Source organism: Sparus aurata, chromosome 22, assembly GCF_900880675.1.
Source record: "Sparus aurata chromosome 22, fSpaAur1.1, whole genome shotgun sequence".
Taxonomy (NCBI): Eukaryota; Metazoa; Chordata; class Actinopteri; order Spariformes; family Sparidae; genus Sparus; species Sparus aurata.
In genome coordinates this window covers 5,898,034-5,915,961 of record NC_044208.1, presented here as the reverse complement: position 1 = coordinate 5,915,961, position 17,928 = coordinate 5,898,034, and the positions used below count along the sequence as shown (strand labels likewise).

The 17,928-nt window shown below is 41.1% G+C and overlaps 1 protein-coding gene across 1 annotated transcript in view; it reads right to left on the bottom strand.

Moving 5' to 3' along the window:
- cd2ap (CD2-associated protein) overlaps nucleotides 1-17,928 on the bottom strand; it is a 72,078-nt gene that overhangs the window by 39,957 nt on the left and 14,193 nt on the right. Inside the window, exons 2-3 of the mRNA XM_030405486.1 lie at nucleotides 15,806-15,963; nucleotides 247-424 (exon numbers count right to left, since the gene is read on the bottom strand). Of these exons, the coding sequence (XP_030261346.1) occupies nucleotides 247-424; nucleotides 15,806-15,963 (336 nt within the window). The remainder of the gene's footprint in view (nucleotides 1-246; nucleotides 425-15,805; nucleotides 15,964-17,928) is intronic.

Below are 17,928 nucleotides of genomic sequence, written 5' to 3'. Positions count from 1 at the left end.
TCTAAAACTACACAGTGCCCCTAAATCTATAATCAATCAACTTTTTGACATTAAAAAAATACTAATGATGGTCTTTTTCTTGTTTAAATGCATGGATTTTACTGAAGATAAGATGAAGATAAAAACCACCATTATTGAGTTATGATCTTGTTATCATCAACTGAATGTAAACCAAATTCATCCTGTACACCAGGAAAACTCTGTGTGAGTTAATACCTGTAAACAGATAATACGAATGCATCTTACTCTTTGCGGCTGCTGGTGGCTGAGGCAGGAAGCCACCTGTTGGGATGCCAATGGTACTCATCCTCTGAACCAGGTGAGCCACGTTCCCTGCACTCTTCTCTCTCCTTGGAGGCTGAGAGGCTTCTTCTTTTGGCTCACTCTTTGTTTCCTTGACCTCTTTGGAGTCTTTCTTCAGTTCCTAAAAAACAAGACACAGGCATTGTGTTTTTACTCATTCTTTAGTGTCTCTATCATTAAACTTTCATTCTACCTTCAAGATGTCAAACAAATTTGTGGTTTATATTCTTAATTCCACTTCAGATATACAGATGCACTGAATGCTTTGACGCCTCATATTCCTTATAGAGTCACTATAACAACAGTGGGCAGTACCAAAGAAAGCGGTGGTAAGTTGGGTGTTCATGTTCTGTCATGCTGACTGATTTTTAGAGCTGGGTAGGAAACTGTCAGTAAAATTTAACTGGGGTGCAATTTAAGAAAAAAAAACAACAATAAGCAGGACTGCAGCCAAAACACAGTATCCATCTAGAAAAACCTGGAAACATATAGTGGCATTAATGACAAACACAATGTATCTTCATTCTACATCCAGAAGCTCAGAGCATGAAAACGAATATGAAGAAGGAGGTTGGCAGTCAATACGGTCACGATGTTGTCAACAAGTGATTAGCATTATGATGAATGGGCGGGGTGCATCACTTTCACATGACATAGGGGAAGTGATACGTGACAAGCTGCATTCTCGGGAGCTAAAGAAACACAATGTAAACCATAACTATGGCAACCTGCATCAGTACTCAATGCAGCATTGTACTAGTTCCAACCCACTCATGCTAAATGTGGCTTCTGCTAATAGACCCAATCATGTCACAAGGCCAGCTGTAAAGCAGCTGCCACATTCTCCCAGCTGGGGAAACTCCCTGAAAATAGCACAAAGTCCACATCATACCTGCAGTGCAGAGTGAAGGAGAATTCAGATGGGGGATATAAGGATCTATAATCACTCAGCCTGTGTAGGGTATACCCTCACATATACTGGGGAATAGGTGGAGCACACATTGGACCGATCGCAAGTAAATCACCGGACTAAACGTACAGCCAGGCAACCACGTAGGTATCTGTATACATTTGGGGCTGTGGGAGGAAACTCAAACACTCAAAGGACACCGACAGGCTGCGTTTTACACTCAAAAACTCAGGTCGGTCTGAACACAGCTTTTGATTGAAGCATGTGGAGACCTCAACCATTGGCCAGCTCTGAAAGTGTACATGTGACACTATTTGTCACAACCAGAGCTGTGTATGGTCATAAAATTCCAGCATTGATCAATTCTGATTCACAAGGTCCACATTTCATTCATTTCTGATTTCGGTTATAATATATTTTTTCATGGATATCAAAGACATTCTGAAAGAACTAATGCTGTCAATTGTAAAAGAAACCCTCAAATATGGTGCATTCTTAAAAACATTAATGTTACATTAAAAACTTAATTAGATGGTTTTGGAGACCACCTTGTGGCCTATAGACAACTGAGAAGGATATTGTCATGATTGTACACATCATTTTTTTAAAGTTTCTGTAGTGAAAGAACAAGAAAGCAATAACTAATGTAGACCAGGGATGGAAATTAACTTTTTGGTCCACCTGCCACTGTGGCTGGTAAATTCTAAAATCTACCAGCCTCAACCTTTTACCAGCCACTTTAACAAACCCCAATTCCAATGAAGTTGGGACGTTGTGTTTTTTTTCAAATATTCACTCATTTTGAATTTGATGCCTGCAACACGTTCCAAAAGAGGTGGGACAGCGGCATGTTTAGCACTGTGTTACATCACCGTTCCTTTTAACAACACTCAATAAGCGTTTAGGAACTGAGGACACTAATTGTTGAAGTGTTGTAGGTGGAATTTTTCCCATTCTTGCTTGATATAAGACTGCAGTTGCTCAACAGTCCGGGGCCTACGCTGTCGTATTTTGCACTTCATAATGTGCCACACATTTTCAGTGGGAGACAGGTCTGGACTGCAGGCAGGCAGGTCTAGTACCTGCACTCTTTTACTACGAAGCCATGCTGTTGCAACACATGTAGAATGTGGCTCTGCATTATCTTGGATAAATAAGTAGGGACGTCTATGAAAAAGACATTGCTTGGATGGCTGCATATGTTGCTCCAAAACCTGTATATACCTTTCAGCATTAATGGTGCCTTCACAGATGTGCAAGTTACCTGTGCCATGGGCACTAACACCCCCCTATACCATCAGAGATGCTAGCTTTTGAACTTTGCACTGATAACAATCAGGATGGTCCTTTTCCTCTTTGGCCCGGAGGATACAATGTCCATGATTTCCCAAAACAATTTGAATTGTGGACTCCTCAGATAACAGCAAACTTTTCCACTTTGCGTCAGTCCATCTCAGATGAGCTCGAGCCCAGAGAAGCCGGCGCCATTTCTGGATGTTGTTAATATAGGGCTTTTGCTTTGCATTGTAGAGTTTTAACTTGTGCTTGTAGTTGTAGCAACAAACTGTGTTAACTGACAGTGCCGCCTGAGGGATCAAAGGTCACAGGCATTTAATGTTGGTTTTTGGCCTTGCCGCTTACATGCAGAGATTTCTCCAGATTCTCTGAATCTTTTGGTGATATTATGGACTATAGATGATGAAATCCTTGCAATTGAACATTTAGAAACATTGTTCTTAAACTGTAAGACTATTTGCTCACACAGTTGTTCACAACCTCGCCCCATTCTTGCTTGTAAACGATTGAGCCTTTCGGGGATGCTCCTTTCATACCCAATCATGGCACTCATCTGTTTTCAATTAACCGGTTCACCTGTGGAATGTTCCAAACAGGTGTTTTTTAAGCATTACTCAACTTTCCCAGTCTTTTGTTGCCCCGTCTCAGCTATTTGAACGTGTTGCAGACATCAAATTGAAAATGAGATCATATTAGCAAAAAAACAATAACGTTTATCAGTTTGAACATTAAATATCTTGTCTTTGTAGTGTATTCAACTGAATTTAAATGGGAAAGGATTTGCAAATCACTGTCTTCTGTTTTTATTTACGTTTTACAAAACGTCCCAACTTCATTGGAATTGGGGTTTGTATATTTAAGCGCTGATGTGTATAGTACAATGGCTAGAAACATATTTTTCTCGTACAAGACATGCACATAGTATTTCCCAATCAGTAGGCCTACTTGTTACCAGAGTTGATTATTCAGTAATAATGTGATACCAAGGAATGATTACAGGGGTAAAACTTTCCAAGGGTCATATACTAGGTCATGAAATAACAGTCTGAATAGACAAAGTGGTTCAAAATGAAGGTTAGATGTTAGAAATCTGGTGTGAGCACCTTTAGTGGGGCGAAGGCAAAGCCAGAGTCTATGTTGTACAACTACACTAAGTACAGCGTGGACATCCTGAACCAGATGGCGAGGGTGCACTCCGTCAAAGGCGGTACATGAAGATGGCCAGTGGCAGATCAATTTCCGTATCTTATTTAAGGAGTGCACCAGCAGCGGGAGAGCCTGGAGGAAAGTCCTACAGCAACTGGCAGAGGAGCTGAGGGCAGAATACATGGAGGAGAACGGGGCCGCAGCAGTCGGCACAAGGTGGGCAGCAGCGGAAGCAACCACAGCAGCAGCAGCAGCAGCAGCAGCAGACACAGAAACGGAGGCAGTGCCGGTCCGAAAGAGAACAAAACGTCGGACACTTGAAATGCCACAGGCCCGTGTGTGGCAACTGTGCGAGGAGAGCGGAGGTAATCTGCATAGACTGTAACCATTGATTGCAACGACTCTTTTTTCTTTTAGATCAGCTTGTTTCCAGCTTTTTCGATTATTATTATTTTTTAATCATATATTATTAAGTGTTAAAATAAAATGTGTCATAATCAAATAAGTTACTTTTAATAGTTAATTTTCTTGTTCTGAGGTTTCTCTTTTGAAATCTTGTGTAAATTTATGCAATAATTACGGTTTACTATGTGCGATGATATGAATATTGATAAATGTATAATTAAACTTTAAAAAATATCATGACACAAGTAATGCATTCATAACTCAGTTGGCTATTAACATGAGAGATTATAGAGTTTAAAATCTAGCGTTCACAATGACCGCTTACAGCCGTTCTAGTAGTTTTAGAATTCCAGCCCTTCTGAAGTCCAACTGACACTTTGGTCCAATCAGAAACATATAATTTGACCAGATCTAACTCTAGGGTTGTGGAAAGCGCGCTGTTATGCTCAACCAAGATATCGATCATTAAGATTAATTGGATCAGATCTGATTGGACTGAACCCGCCACAGTGGCTGGTAAACTGATTCAATTCACCCGCCAGCACACAAATACACCCGCATTTGGCGGGCGGGGGGTGCTAATTTCCATCCCTGATGTAGACCTATGTACCTTAACAAAGAAATAAGGATAATCTTCCTGTTTTAAACAGCCTTTGTACTCATTAAATGTTATATTTCCAAGTTTACAAGGTGCATTCAAGTGCACCATGCAGTCCACAGTCCCTGTGCCGATACCAACAGACAGCACATGATAGAATCAGTGCACCCGTAAATGACTTCAAAAAGCAGGTGAGAAGCTCAGTGTAGATTTTAATTACATAACTATTTTGGTCTATCCACATTTGGTGCTTGGCGGGTGTTTATCATGGATCCTGACATGCATTCACAGGAAAAAACTAAAAGATTGATCCCTGGATTGTATGTTGGTATTAGATCATTCAAATAAATATCCATTTACAGTAAATGAGAAAATCAATTTCTTTTAAACTCAGCCCTAGACAGCAAATAGCTTTGCTATGTGGTAACTATTAAACTTGCTGAAGGAGATCAAAGTGGTTTTTACAGTAGTAGAGTAAATCCAAATTCAATGTGTTGTTCTTGCAGGATTTAAAAGTCTGTAATGACCTCCTCTTAGCTGCTGATGTAAATGTTAGTACCTTCTTGGTTTATTTGGATCCGAGAGCAATCAAATGCGTGTGCCATCATGTGTGTATTAGGGCTGCCCGATAAATCGAATTTTCATTGTCATCGTGATATGAACCTGAATCATTAACTGTATAGTTAATAATATGCAAACTTCAATATTTGTTTATTTCTTGCAAGTTATATCGTCAGCGCAATATTGAACAGTGTTATCGCATATCGCAGATTTTCCTCATATCGTGCAGGCCTAGTGTGTAGCTGGCCAATAACCCAGTTCACTATACACTTCCTGTTCACACACGCTGACTCTGCAATTCCGCCTGAGAGGAAGTTAAGTGAGTGAGTGTGTGTGTGTGTGTGTGTGTGGGTGTGGGTGTGTGTGTGTGTGTGTGTGTGTGTGTGTGTGTGTGTGTGTGTCACAGCCAAAGACAGACTAGACAAGTTAACAGGGACCCACAGCGAAGTGAAGAGACACACCTACAAACATTTTCCACTCCACTGTGGGTGTTAATTAGGTTGCACAGACATCATGTCTTCTTCATGGCTAAGCTAACAAATAATTTTTCTCAGTATGCATGTGTAGTGAACTTGGCCAACACAACTGCTTAATATCTAAGAAAAACTATGCTCTTTACTGAAGAAGTAAGCCAAACAGCTGTGAGTCTTTACAGAGTGTTTCAGGTTTATCCATTTCTAGATAATGTATCATCTCATTTTATGGATTTCAGTATTTTGTCATGTGGACACAAGTATCAGCTTGACCATTTTGCAGTTTCGTAATCGCCATGTGTGGATCTACCAATGATCTAATTAAAATCCATTTCTACCACCAACAGGGAATCTATATAAATAAGACGAGAGGGCACTGCATTATTAAAAAAAAAGTCTTAAATAGGCTTGATATTAAACCTAACCTAAATAGTTATTTGGTACCACTTGACAGATCAATGAGTAGGGCTTCATGTTAAATGTGTACGTTCACTGGCCAAGTGCAAGATGGTGTGAGGGGTGAGATCTCAGCCAGAGCATTTTTTTAAACAGAACAAAAAAAAAGAATCACAATTGTGCAATTAAGTTTGTTAGTTCGTCTCCTCAATTAATCACTGTTTTAGGGTACGAACCCAGCAGGTACATCAAGTGGCCCAAATCAAACACACACCTTGCTAAAATGGACTGCAGACCAGCAGTGACCTTTATGTTCACTTAAGGCTGCTCGGTCTTCAACCATATATGTTGGCTTTGTCAACATGGAGGAGTATGACGAACGTGCTGAATGATGAAATGCAATGTTTCCCCTACTATTGTACAGGCCTGCTGCCAGGCCAAAAAAAAAATCAATATGTCAAAAATAAGCCACCTATCAATTCATTCACAAATCAATAATCATTTACATTAGGAGCGCCTCTGTGCAGCGCAACGCAAGTCAACCTGCTTCGTTGCCTAGTAACAATGCCAGTACCGCTGCTGAGAGCGTGGGCATATATTCTGGGATGTGTAAGGTTTGTTAGCTAACCAACTATGGCGCCGCCGAAGAAAAGAAAAAATATCGCGGGTAACAGACAACTTAATATAAAGAATTTTTTCTGCCAGACTCCGGAGCCAAGGAAAATAGATGAAGGGAGAGTAACAGAGGCAACTCCAGAAAAAATGACAGGTGCAGGTGAGACGGAAGAAAGGGGGGCAGAATGCAGTGGAGAGGGGGGCTGCTCGAGGACTGTTACTGCCCCTGACACCGGTCCGACTGCCGACCCCCGTCCGGCGCGTGACTGACTGGTAACGTTGACCCAGCAAAAAAAATAAAAATACAGCTAAACACAGAACATCTGGCTGGGATCCCAAATGGCTTAATAACCATAACTACAGACCTTGGTTGTACCACACTCCCCATGTTAAGTTTACAATTTGTTGTTTAGCTTATATTTTTGTTCTGATTGAGGAGCTTCTCTCTCTCTTTTTTTTTTTTTGGTAAGCAATAATGATGAAAATAACACAGACAAAAGGCTAGTTTTCCCAGGCATTGTCAAATGTATGTAACTCTGTTATAATAAAATGAATAAAAAACGTATGTGTTTGTTAAAAAAAATATTTATAACTGATAGAATCTCAATTATGTGTAGGGATGTTTTGTCGCCCGTTAAAAGAGGACCATCCCAGAGGGTTTTCATTGAGATCCCTTCTGCAATGTATAGAAAAGATGTGCTTGATGCTCATATGGGTTCAGACCACCACGCTGCAGCCTTTCAGGCCCATGCAACTTTGATTAAAGGTTAGATTAAGCCTAATGATTTCATTTAAGTGATATCATTCAACAATACACCATCCCACGCGTCTCGTCTGTTTAGGGTTTTTTCGGTGGGTACCACCGGGCCCGAAAAAAATTCTAGGGGAAACACTGAAATGTGTCACTAACCATGATCAGTGATTAAATGTGAGTCCGAGTCGTAAAATGCACCTTACATAGTAGGCATTTACCATTATAAAAATGTAATATATTATATTGTCATAGCATGAAGCATGCTGAAATATTCTTCACATTTGATATGAACTGCATATTTTCTTGGTAATTATTGAAAGGGCTATTATCAAACATTACTCTATTAAACATTTTTAACAGATCAATTGCAATTTTTACCATTCAAATATCAATGTAATTAAAATTACATTGACATTTGATACACTGTTGTATGCACAGCCTGTTAATGTCTGTGTATAGAAAAGGAATTTATTACATGGTTTGCCCATAAGGGCTTGGTGGTGTGGTTATAATTCTATGATTCTCCTAATTAACACATATAGATTTTAATGCACATTACATTGTATCCTAAAGGTGTCCTTTATTTTAAAAAAGTCTAATTGTAGGTTAATATGATCATCATCATCATCATCATCATCATCATCGTAGAACATTTAAAAAATCTCCTGATCCAGTCTGTCATGAGCACTGAGTCACATCAAATCTTACACACCCAGAAACACTTTGCCAGCATTACAGCCACAGAAATACAAAGACCTTCTTATCTTCCATTGATTACATTCATTTTAAGGGTACATCAACAACAAGATTCAGTCACACCAGTTTAGTACATTTAAATTCCTTACCACCTCAGTCCCCAGCATGTTTCATGTCCCCTCTATCGATCTGCTAAAACGGCAATAAGGAAGAGCAGGAAGAGGACAACATCGCAGACGACAGTAATGCTGTCAGGGGCAAAGTTCAACGGCGCGAGGACTCCTTAGAGGATTAGCTATCCAAGCTCAGTGACTGGGCCAGGCTGTTTAGCTGATTACCTATCTCACTACGTTGGATTATAGAATGAGAAAATCAGGAGAGAAGAAAAGAGACTAATTTCACAGTGCATTAGCAGTTTAAATATCGGTTGAGAACTCAGGTGCCTCAAGCGAACGACTGAGTCATAACCACAGAGGACTATCATTAAACTCTTCCGAAGCCACAGGTACTGTGCATGTATTGGTCACCATCTGCATAGTTATCAGAGTGTAATAATTAGCTGCAAAGTGGGTCTCCAATTTGGATTTAAAATAACACTTCTACAGGACATAAAATGAAAAGGATGTTGACCTGTTGCATTTTTAGCAACTGATTTTAGTTTTAAAATTGAACCCTGTCGATCCTCCACTTACATTTCACTATAAATGTACTTGATTTTGAAAGTAAATGTCATGATAGTAAACTCATTAAAAAGGTAGGAAAGTACAACAATCCAGACAGATGCAGTATTTAACTTTGGTGGAATTGTGAATATTGCTCATCATAGTATTATTTCTGAGTTAGAGCTAGGTGGTACAGCCAGCAAAAAAATATCTCAAATCGTTTTGAATCTTAGAGATGATTCATGATTTTGTATTATTGTTTTTCCCACAAAATGCAGCATGATAAAAAAAAGAAGATATTTCTTAGGTGTTCATGTTCAATACAGTTGAGTAAGAATGATAAAAGGATTGCACCACCCACAAGTTATCGTTGTGTATATCTAAAATTACAGGTTACCCCGTTCATCCCATTGGCTTTCAGTGCAAGATGCCTCAACTAAGCAAAACACATTCATCCACTTTAATAATCAGTTTCATTGCCTGTTATCTGCTGAAAGCTGGCTAGCTAACGTTTGCTACTTGACATTTATTGGCAGGGCAAACGAAGTGGCATCTCCTTTCATAACCACAGATGATCTCTCATGACGGGCATTAATTATGATTCTCTTGTAGATTTAACTGTTGAATTCACTAAGAGATAGCCTGAATCAACTTGCCAAGACCTTGCCAAGAATCTCACCTTTCCGTGTGATTCCGCGGTAATAAAATTATAGCAGTTGTCCACACACCGTCCCAGCAGCAGCAGTTCAGCCACTTTAACAGCCAACTTGAATACAGTTGTCCATCTCCCTCTCCTTCCGTCTCATCTTTGGGCCTTTTCCTTTTTTCTTTGCAAAGTAGCTTTCCGAAGTAGTTTGATTTCCACTAATCCACTAGCTTAATTTTTTAGGGTATACCGGTCCGTGACTGAAACAGGTACGTGTCAAGCGCCAAGAGGAACAGACGGATGTTGTTAAAACAGAATCCATTTTTTAAAATAAAACAACTTTCCGAGTATGATCGTCAATATAACGGAAATAAAATAACATATTTCTTCTTTCTCTGTGGCCAGGTACCAAATGACCCGCGGACCGGTACCGGTCCGTGGGTCATTTGGTTGTGTGGTGGTTGGTTGGTCAGTGGTTGGGGACCACTGTTCTAGACAATCCAGTTAGAATGCAGTTGCCAACAACAGAAAGAAAGACAATTCATAAAGATGCCATGCATATAAGGTGCCAGATCTCTCCTCCGCCAAATAACGCTGGTGCCTCTGAAAACACACCCGCTGTTGCATACAGAGCATGCATGTCACTCATAGCATCAACTCTATGTACCCCAAAACCCTTAAATTGGAGTAAAATGTGTTATACAAAGTTATCTTGTAATCAGTGATGGAAAATGAGGACCTTGCAAGTTCTCCTTTTGTATGAACCAGCAAAAAAGTCATAGCAGGACATGTCTGAGATAAACTTGACTTCCTTGACATTGCAAGATCTGCAATGTGACCACAGAGCATGCGCACATTGTGACATCCATTATGAACTGGTAAATGTAGACAATTTACACTAAACAAAAGTTAGAAGTGAGTACACTAATTCAATATATCGCCCGGCTCTCCTCTGAATGGGAAAATGTGTGTTGTCCTTTAAAATCCTCACGGTTGACGATATTTTAGATTTTTAGCCATGATGAATGAAAGACAATTATGTGGCCCTAGATTAATCATAAATCTATGTTTTCCTTAAAAGGAGCACCCTGTAGTCTGGGTGAAGAAATGTTAATGAGAAGAGAAAGCTGATATTTTTTTTCTGCCTAAACAAACTAAATAAACAAACTGACCTTAGAGGACGATACAATTTCATACCATTTTACTTTGTTTATTAAGACGTGTTGAAATTTCTGGATAATAAGAAAAGCAAAGTTACTCCATTACTGCGAGTGATTCCAGTTTTAAACGGACATGTCGGGGCTCAAGTTGGCACTAATGAACTTGCTGGGAAGCATGAACCGGACAAGTGTGACTTTTGCCTTACGACAATTACTAATCACATCGACCATTTTCACCTGAAGCTAACATCTGCAGTCATATATAATATCTGTTACAGCAAATCCAGCTAATCAGCTAAGATTTGATGAGGTGATGTCAACTTCTCCGTCCACCTCAGAGAGGTGTGTCCATCAGAGTCAATAGATGCCTTATCTTAAAGCTGCCATGTGAAAACAGTATTATTGTAGATTACAAACGTGTAAGGCACTGCAGATGGATTAACGTTAATGTACTGAGGTACAGATATTTAAAAGATGCAGATTTTATTTTTGTAAATTGCTGTAGTCCAATTATTGGAAGGCCCTTCCAGGGCTCCAGACTGCAACCAAATGGTAGCCTTTTTGTGACCAAAATTTGAGACAGTGCGACCAAATTTTACATTTAATCACACATCCCCGACCAATGAATTTGCTGGTGTTTTTTTTTTTTTTTTTTTTTTACACTGGCAGCGGAAAGGGCGAATCAAAGAACCTGGAATCTGGAATGACAGGTGGCAGGCCAATGTGTTAGAGGGGCAGGGAATGGGGACTAGCACTGTAAGTGGCTTATGTATGGCGGGGGAGGGTCCGAAAGTTGGTCCAAAAGTTGGTCCGAGCACGGAAGGAAAAGGTTACACTTTCAGCGAACAATGGCGAAACAAACGGTTTCACTTTAGACTATGTGTTAACTTCCACAAGGTCCACAGCGCTGGACTTCTTATTCGGCGGATGCCGGAGCACGATGCAGCGATTCAGCTGAATTTAGCACCGAGCAGACAGGAAGTCATGCACTGAAACAACAATATAACATCCGGTTACTTTTCAAAAATAAAACACTCTGTGTTGACGCCAGCACACAAATCTCAAAAAAGAAACAAATACAAGCTCTTCTGCTAATCCTTCAGTCAGGAACACTTTGTGTTGTTGTTTTTACAACACATACTTATAACTGCGGTACTGCAAAATTGGATCGGAGCAGTAATATCTGGTGGAATCTCTGGGTTATTTTCTCCCCGATAAGCCCAGTAGTGTGCCGAGTAGTCCGAGTCTGAAGACAAAAGCGTGTCTAAAAAGGCCAGAAAATACTGTTTTTGTGAAGAATGGCTGCGCAAATTTGACTGGTTAAGGTCTCAGAGAGACGAATTCTATGAACCGCAAATTTTGCAGTCGATAACCGCAACATGTGGGGAAATCCAAATTTGCAAGTAATTTTGGCACTGCACAGTTAAAACATAACATACTGGTCAAACACAGTGCTAGTCTAAGGCATAAAAAATGCTGTGACCTCTACTCCAATGAAAATGCAACTCCACTGTCAGTTGCATGTAGAGGGCAAGAAGCTACAGCGTTATATTTGAGTCAAAAGTCACACGAGCAATACCACATCTGCACTGTGTAAATTATTTTGTGTCACGCGCGCAGATTTCAACTGCTGCGCGCAGATTTCAACTGCTGCGCACTTGTTTGATCTTCGCGCACATATTCAGCAACAGAGCGAAGCAGGGGCAGGTGCAAGCAAGTAAAAGACCACAGCGACACGCACAACAACACTGTGCGGGAGCGAGCCAGCGCGCGCGCAAAGCAGCTGCACAGTGTTGTTGTGCGTGTCGCTGTGGTCTTTTACTCGCTCTCTCTCTCCCCTGTGCTCGCTAGTGATGTCTCGGTGATGTCTCGGTGATGTCTCGGTCGCGAACGAAGGAACGACTCTTTAACGTGAAAGAACTGACCTGTTTCACTTCTCTCTCGTACGTTCGTTCTCACAGACCAGTCGCTGTTTTGTTCACTGTTTAGTTATCAGCGTGGTGAGGAGGACTGAGAGCCAGCCAATCATATACTGAGTCTAGGACACTGTCGTCGAATTTTAGCCAAAGAGAAACAGGAAAGCATAGCAACCATTTCCATGAAAAAAAACCATTTCATTTCGTTTGTAGCTCATCGTTCTCGTCCGTTTGCTGATTCCTCTCCTGGTGTTCTCGTTCAGTCAGTCACTAGTTCTTGGCTTGCAGGCTTTAGCTGTTAACTGTTGTGTTGTCTAAATGTACACATAATCATGAAGTTGCAGCTGTGCATTTGCCTTGAACTACAGTGTTATGTTGACCGTTAGCCCGAACATGAACGATTCTTCCTGCCAAATTGACCGACGGGAACTGTATCTCGACATGAAATCCACCTCTAGTGCTTGCTCGTGGTGGAGCTCTGCTCACTTGAAGCAAGGACTTCTGACACTTTGGGGGCGGAGACCATGGCTGACCCCCAGCCCTCTTATGATTGGTCATTTTCCATCCCCCCACGAGGGTGCGTTTTCAGTTTTCAGCTGAAAAGTGTCACTGGACAGAGGTCCCTGGTTCTTGGGGTGGTGCCTGCATGCTGCCCCTGCTCTGTCCCTGAGCTTCATAAACAATACATTCAACATAAAAAGCTAAATTACTTGGTGGGTGTATAGTGACAGGAAAACTTCCATAATGAAGCAGAAAGGTCTGCGCGCGTGCAAATTTTGAATTTTTGAATTTTTGCCTCAAATATAACTCCATAAGAAGCCAAATCAAGATATGCAAGATATATAAGACATATATAAATATTTATTATATAGTCAATATACTTGATTTACGTTGTGCAACCATAAATCTTGTGATTGCGCTCCAAAAATGTTCAGTTAGAGGCCGCTGTGCTCCTAGTATAAAAAAGTCTGGAGCCTAGGGCTGCGCGATATTGGAAAAAACTGACATTGCGATTTTTTTAACCCTGCGATATATACTGCGATATGAAAAAATACAGGTATTTTCATCAGATTACCTGAACAGCACTTTATGTTATGCTGCACTGCTGCTATCTTGTGGACAATTAACCTGCACTGATCACTGACGTTGCTTTTCTTTTTGGCACCAAGTCTTAATTTTCGCGATTTTCTCTTGGTGCTCATTTGTTAATGTTGTTACCAGCAACTCACTCCATGTGCAGGGGCGTGGTCTGCTTCAGCACACTGAATAAGAACTAATGATTGGTGGATCGCTGCATGCAGAGCCTGCATGCACAGTGTGTGTCAGGTACCCTTGAAATTAGATGAGTTCATTTGCCTCCTACATCACAGGCTCTGTGATGGGACCATTGCGCACACGTACATCGCGATGACGATGCTCAAACGATATATCGTGCAGCCCTACTGGAGCCCTGCCTTTTGAATAAAAGAGATATTCAAATGATGAAAAAGTAGCCGTGTGCAACAATATAGATAATTGAGGATGCAATACACTAAGATGCATCAAGATGCGTCAAGAATGGTTTAGTATTTGAATCAATGGCTGCTGAATCGTCACTGAATTGAATAGTGAGGCCAGACAAGATTCATACCTCTAGTTTATGTGGCGGATAGGGATGTCCCGATCAGGATTTTTTTACCCCGATCCCGATCCGAGTCTTTCAATATTTAGTATCTGCTGATACCGAGTCCCGATCCGATACTTGGCCTAAACTAATATTTTCCTGGATAATACAGCTGCATTAAGAAACAAAGTACCTGCATCCAAGCTGTTCCTTAGTAGGTTTTTTTATTTTGTTGAAACAAAGTATATACTTTCATATGGCTCTTCCTTATTCTGCATATGCTATTGCAACATTGGCCTCCACCTTCCTTGTGTAAGTAGGTGAGTGTTTGACGCTGCACTGTGACAGCAGACCCTCGTGTACAGCCAGCTGAAGTGTGTGAGACACAGCCCACACTTGGTACCTCCATATCATCTATTGCTTTTTTCATATTCTTACGTTGTCACCTAAAATAACATGGATGCGTTGCTCGTCTATTTCACATGCGTTCAGCATCTCCTCGATTGCCTGTTTTACATGCTCTGCTGTATGAGACCCACCAAACTAGTGCGCATACCAGCAAGTTGTAACTTGAAAGTGGAGTCAATATAATGTATTGCCAGGTGACGAAGAAAACCCTGATCCTCCACCACGAACATGAGCTGGTTATCCAGAGCGATTCATTTAATCACGCTCTCTGTAATATTTGTGGCCATGTCGCTGTCTCGGGGATATTTCTCTTTCCTTTTGAAAGTATCCGCGAGTGTTTTTTGCTTCGTTGTCTTTGCCTGTATTGCTTGAGTGAACTCGTTGTATTCTTTGAGTAGTATTAAATGCAGCTCTGCGAAACGGTCATATTGCAGATGTTAAATGTCGCCGTTGGCCTGCTTTCGCTTTCTAATTTAAGTTATTTCCACACTGCAGACACTTTATCAACAGATTTGCCAGAGTAACGTTACGTGCGTGTCTGTGTTCTGCCACAAATTGTGGTCTGACATTAAAAAGAAAAGAAAAAAGATCGGCCCGATCCCGATCCTACAGATCGGATTGGGACATCCCTAGTGGCGGACCCTTCCAACAGTTTTCTGGGACCTTATTTTCCTCTGAGAACAGCTTGTTTATTCGCCAACTCATGTTCATAAGTCAATCCAGCAAAACAACTGCTGGTAAAAAGTCTGCACTTACTCTGCACAGTACTCTTCTTCCACAACTTAAGATAAAACTTTGCCTACTACCAGAGCAGTAGACAAAGATTGGATAATGGAAAATCTAGTAAAATGAGGTCATCCGCAATCCGTAAATCCTAACACCTGCACATTTCTTTTTTTTTTGTAAAAGCATTTAAATAATTCAATATAAAAATGTCTTCCTTTCATCTCATCCAAGCATCGAGCACTCCCAGATACTGGTTTGCTGTACAAACCTCTGTGAAATCAGTGGCCACATCTGCTGCATATACTACCAACACTCTCAGCCACAAGCTGCGATGGTCTGATAACGGTTGCTGCTCCAATAAAATTATCTCTAATGGAACAACAACAGACAAAGGCATTTGAAACCACAGAGGAAGTGCACAGTCAGCTCTACAACAAGCCAACTCCATTAGAACCCAGAAGTTAATATGATCAAGTAAGTGGCATGACAGCAGAGTGATATTCTAAAAATGAACATGCTTCTTCTCCTTACCTTAACAAAGTTGTCAGGGAAAAGGCCCCTCTTCCCGTTGAGGTCTCCCTCCATCCAGCCATCCTCCTCTATATACCGCACGTTCTTGATGATGTCACCCGGCCGCAGCGTCAGCTCGTCATCATGGAGCGCGTCATAATCGTACTCCACCACAACCTCTGCTCGAGACAGGATGAGGGAGGAAATGGATGAGGGGAAAGCAAAGGAAAGGGAAAGAATGGTGTTCGAAAGAGAGGAAGTCGATACAAAGAGTAGATAGGCAGGAAGAGGTGAGAAAGCAGAAGGAGGTGACAGTTGCACGGAGGTCATAGGGGTAAGGGTGATAAGAAGAGAAGTTCAGGGCAAGAAAGGGGTTGAAAGAGTGATAAGCGAAACAAAGACAGATATTAACAAATGGTAACATAATGGTGATTCCTGCGCTGACAATTGCTGATAACTCCTTTTGTAATGTTGGCAGAACAGCTGTTCTTATAGGAAACTCAGGAGTATTTCAATAATTGCCTGCAATAATCAGCACGGAAAGAAAAAAAACTTCTGGACTGGACTCTACAATGATTGGTTATTTAATCGTCTTCTAAAATGTCATTGGTTATTATAGTTCCAAACAGTTTAGTTGTGTGGCGTCCAGACAAATGTTCTTACCATTTTGTGAGTAAAATCAAGGTGTTAGCAGAAATCATTGCAGTCATTCTAAAACGTTGATACTAAACTCTATGAGTCTGACTGGTTATTAAGAATGAACAAATATCCAGTGATACTGCAACTATGGAAACTTAAATTAATATCCTGTGTTCCTTCCTATGATTAAAAAAAGTGACTAAGATTAACACAATGCAGAACCAATATAAACTCTAACTTTTTGTTTTCTTACGTGTACCAACATTACAAAGATAAGGAAGGTAGGTTGACGGTAAATCACGGTGATGCCAAACTTTCGTGAACTCGTGACTCTGGTCAGCCATCTGCACAAATATCTACCTTCCATGATCTCGTTTTCATGGAGACATGCGCAGTGTGCATGGAAGGAAGGGGCTGTGTGTGTGAGACACGTGATAGACGGAGAGAAAGTAGGGAAAGGAAATGCAGCCGAACGAATACGCTAAGTTTTGAAGTAGCGTTAATAAAAAAAAAAAAAACGCAATATGTGGCAGGAGGTGCTGATTCTGTGCTGTATCGCCACAAATTAGTCAATGTGTGGTAAACACTGCTGTTGTTTGACTTTAATTTTCAAAATCCTCCACATAACAGTACTGTCAATAAGGGCCAGGCTGTATACAATGTGTGCAACCCTCTGATTGGCTGAATTACCTTTCTGAACACAAGGAAAACAGCAAACACTCACTTGAGGAGAGAGAGGCGATGAAGACTGGCAGGGTGCCCGACTGCTTCCAGTACAGCAGGTTGAGCAGCCTCTAAAAATAAGCGGGCTACAGAGGACTAACTGGTAGTGAGGTGGTTAACTACATGGTGCTGTGGCCCTGTAACACATGACTCACAGCAGAGAGACTCCACCGGCGAGCACAGCCAAAACAAAAACATGACGGCTACACTGCAAACTGTCTGTGCCACTTTCTAACATACACACACACCCTGCGAATCCCACAACACACACAGACACACACACGCACACAGACATCTGGGCAGAGTCATTCAGCACTAAACTACATTGGTCAAGCAACACCAAGTTTAACTTGGCTCAGCTCTGACTGTTCGTACATGCGTTTGTGGGTGTGGCCCTACTCTCCCATGACATCACCAACACTACCGCACTTGGGCCCTCCTCCAAAGAGAAATTGGCCCTGACCAATGATCTCAAACCGGCCCTCCCCTCGACACAGTATTTAAGCCTTTGAAAAGAGGATAAGGGCCGTTGAGGGGAGGGAGAAAGTGCAGTGCCTGCTCTACTGTGTTGTGCAGACTGAGACAAAACAAACAGGTTTCACTGCACTGAGGGTTCACAGCATTTTATACTATGTTGAAGGAATCCAGGTTGTTCCATACTGACCATCACAACGCCATATCAAACTGGTGTCAGTAGAGTAGTTTGATAAAGCATATAACAACCACCAGTTGGCTCCTGTTCTTGCAGTGAGTTCTCACATAATATCACATTTGTGCCATAT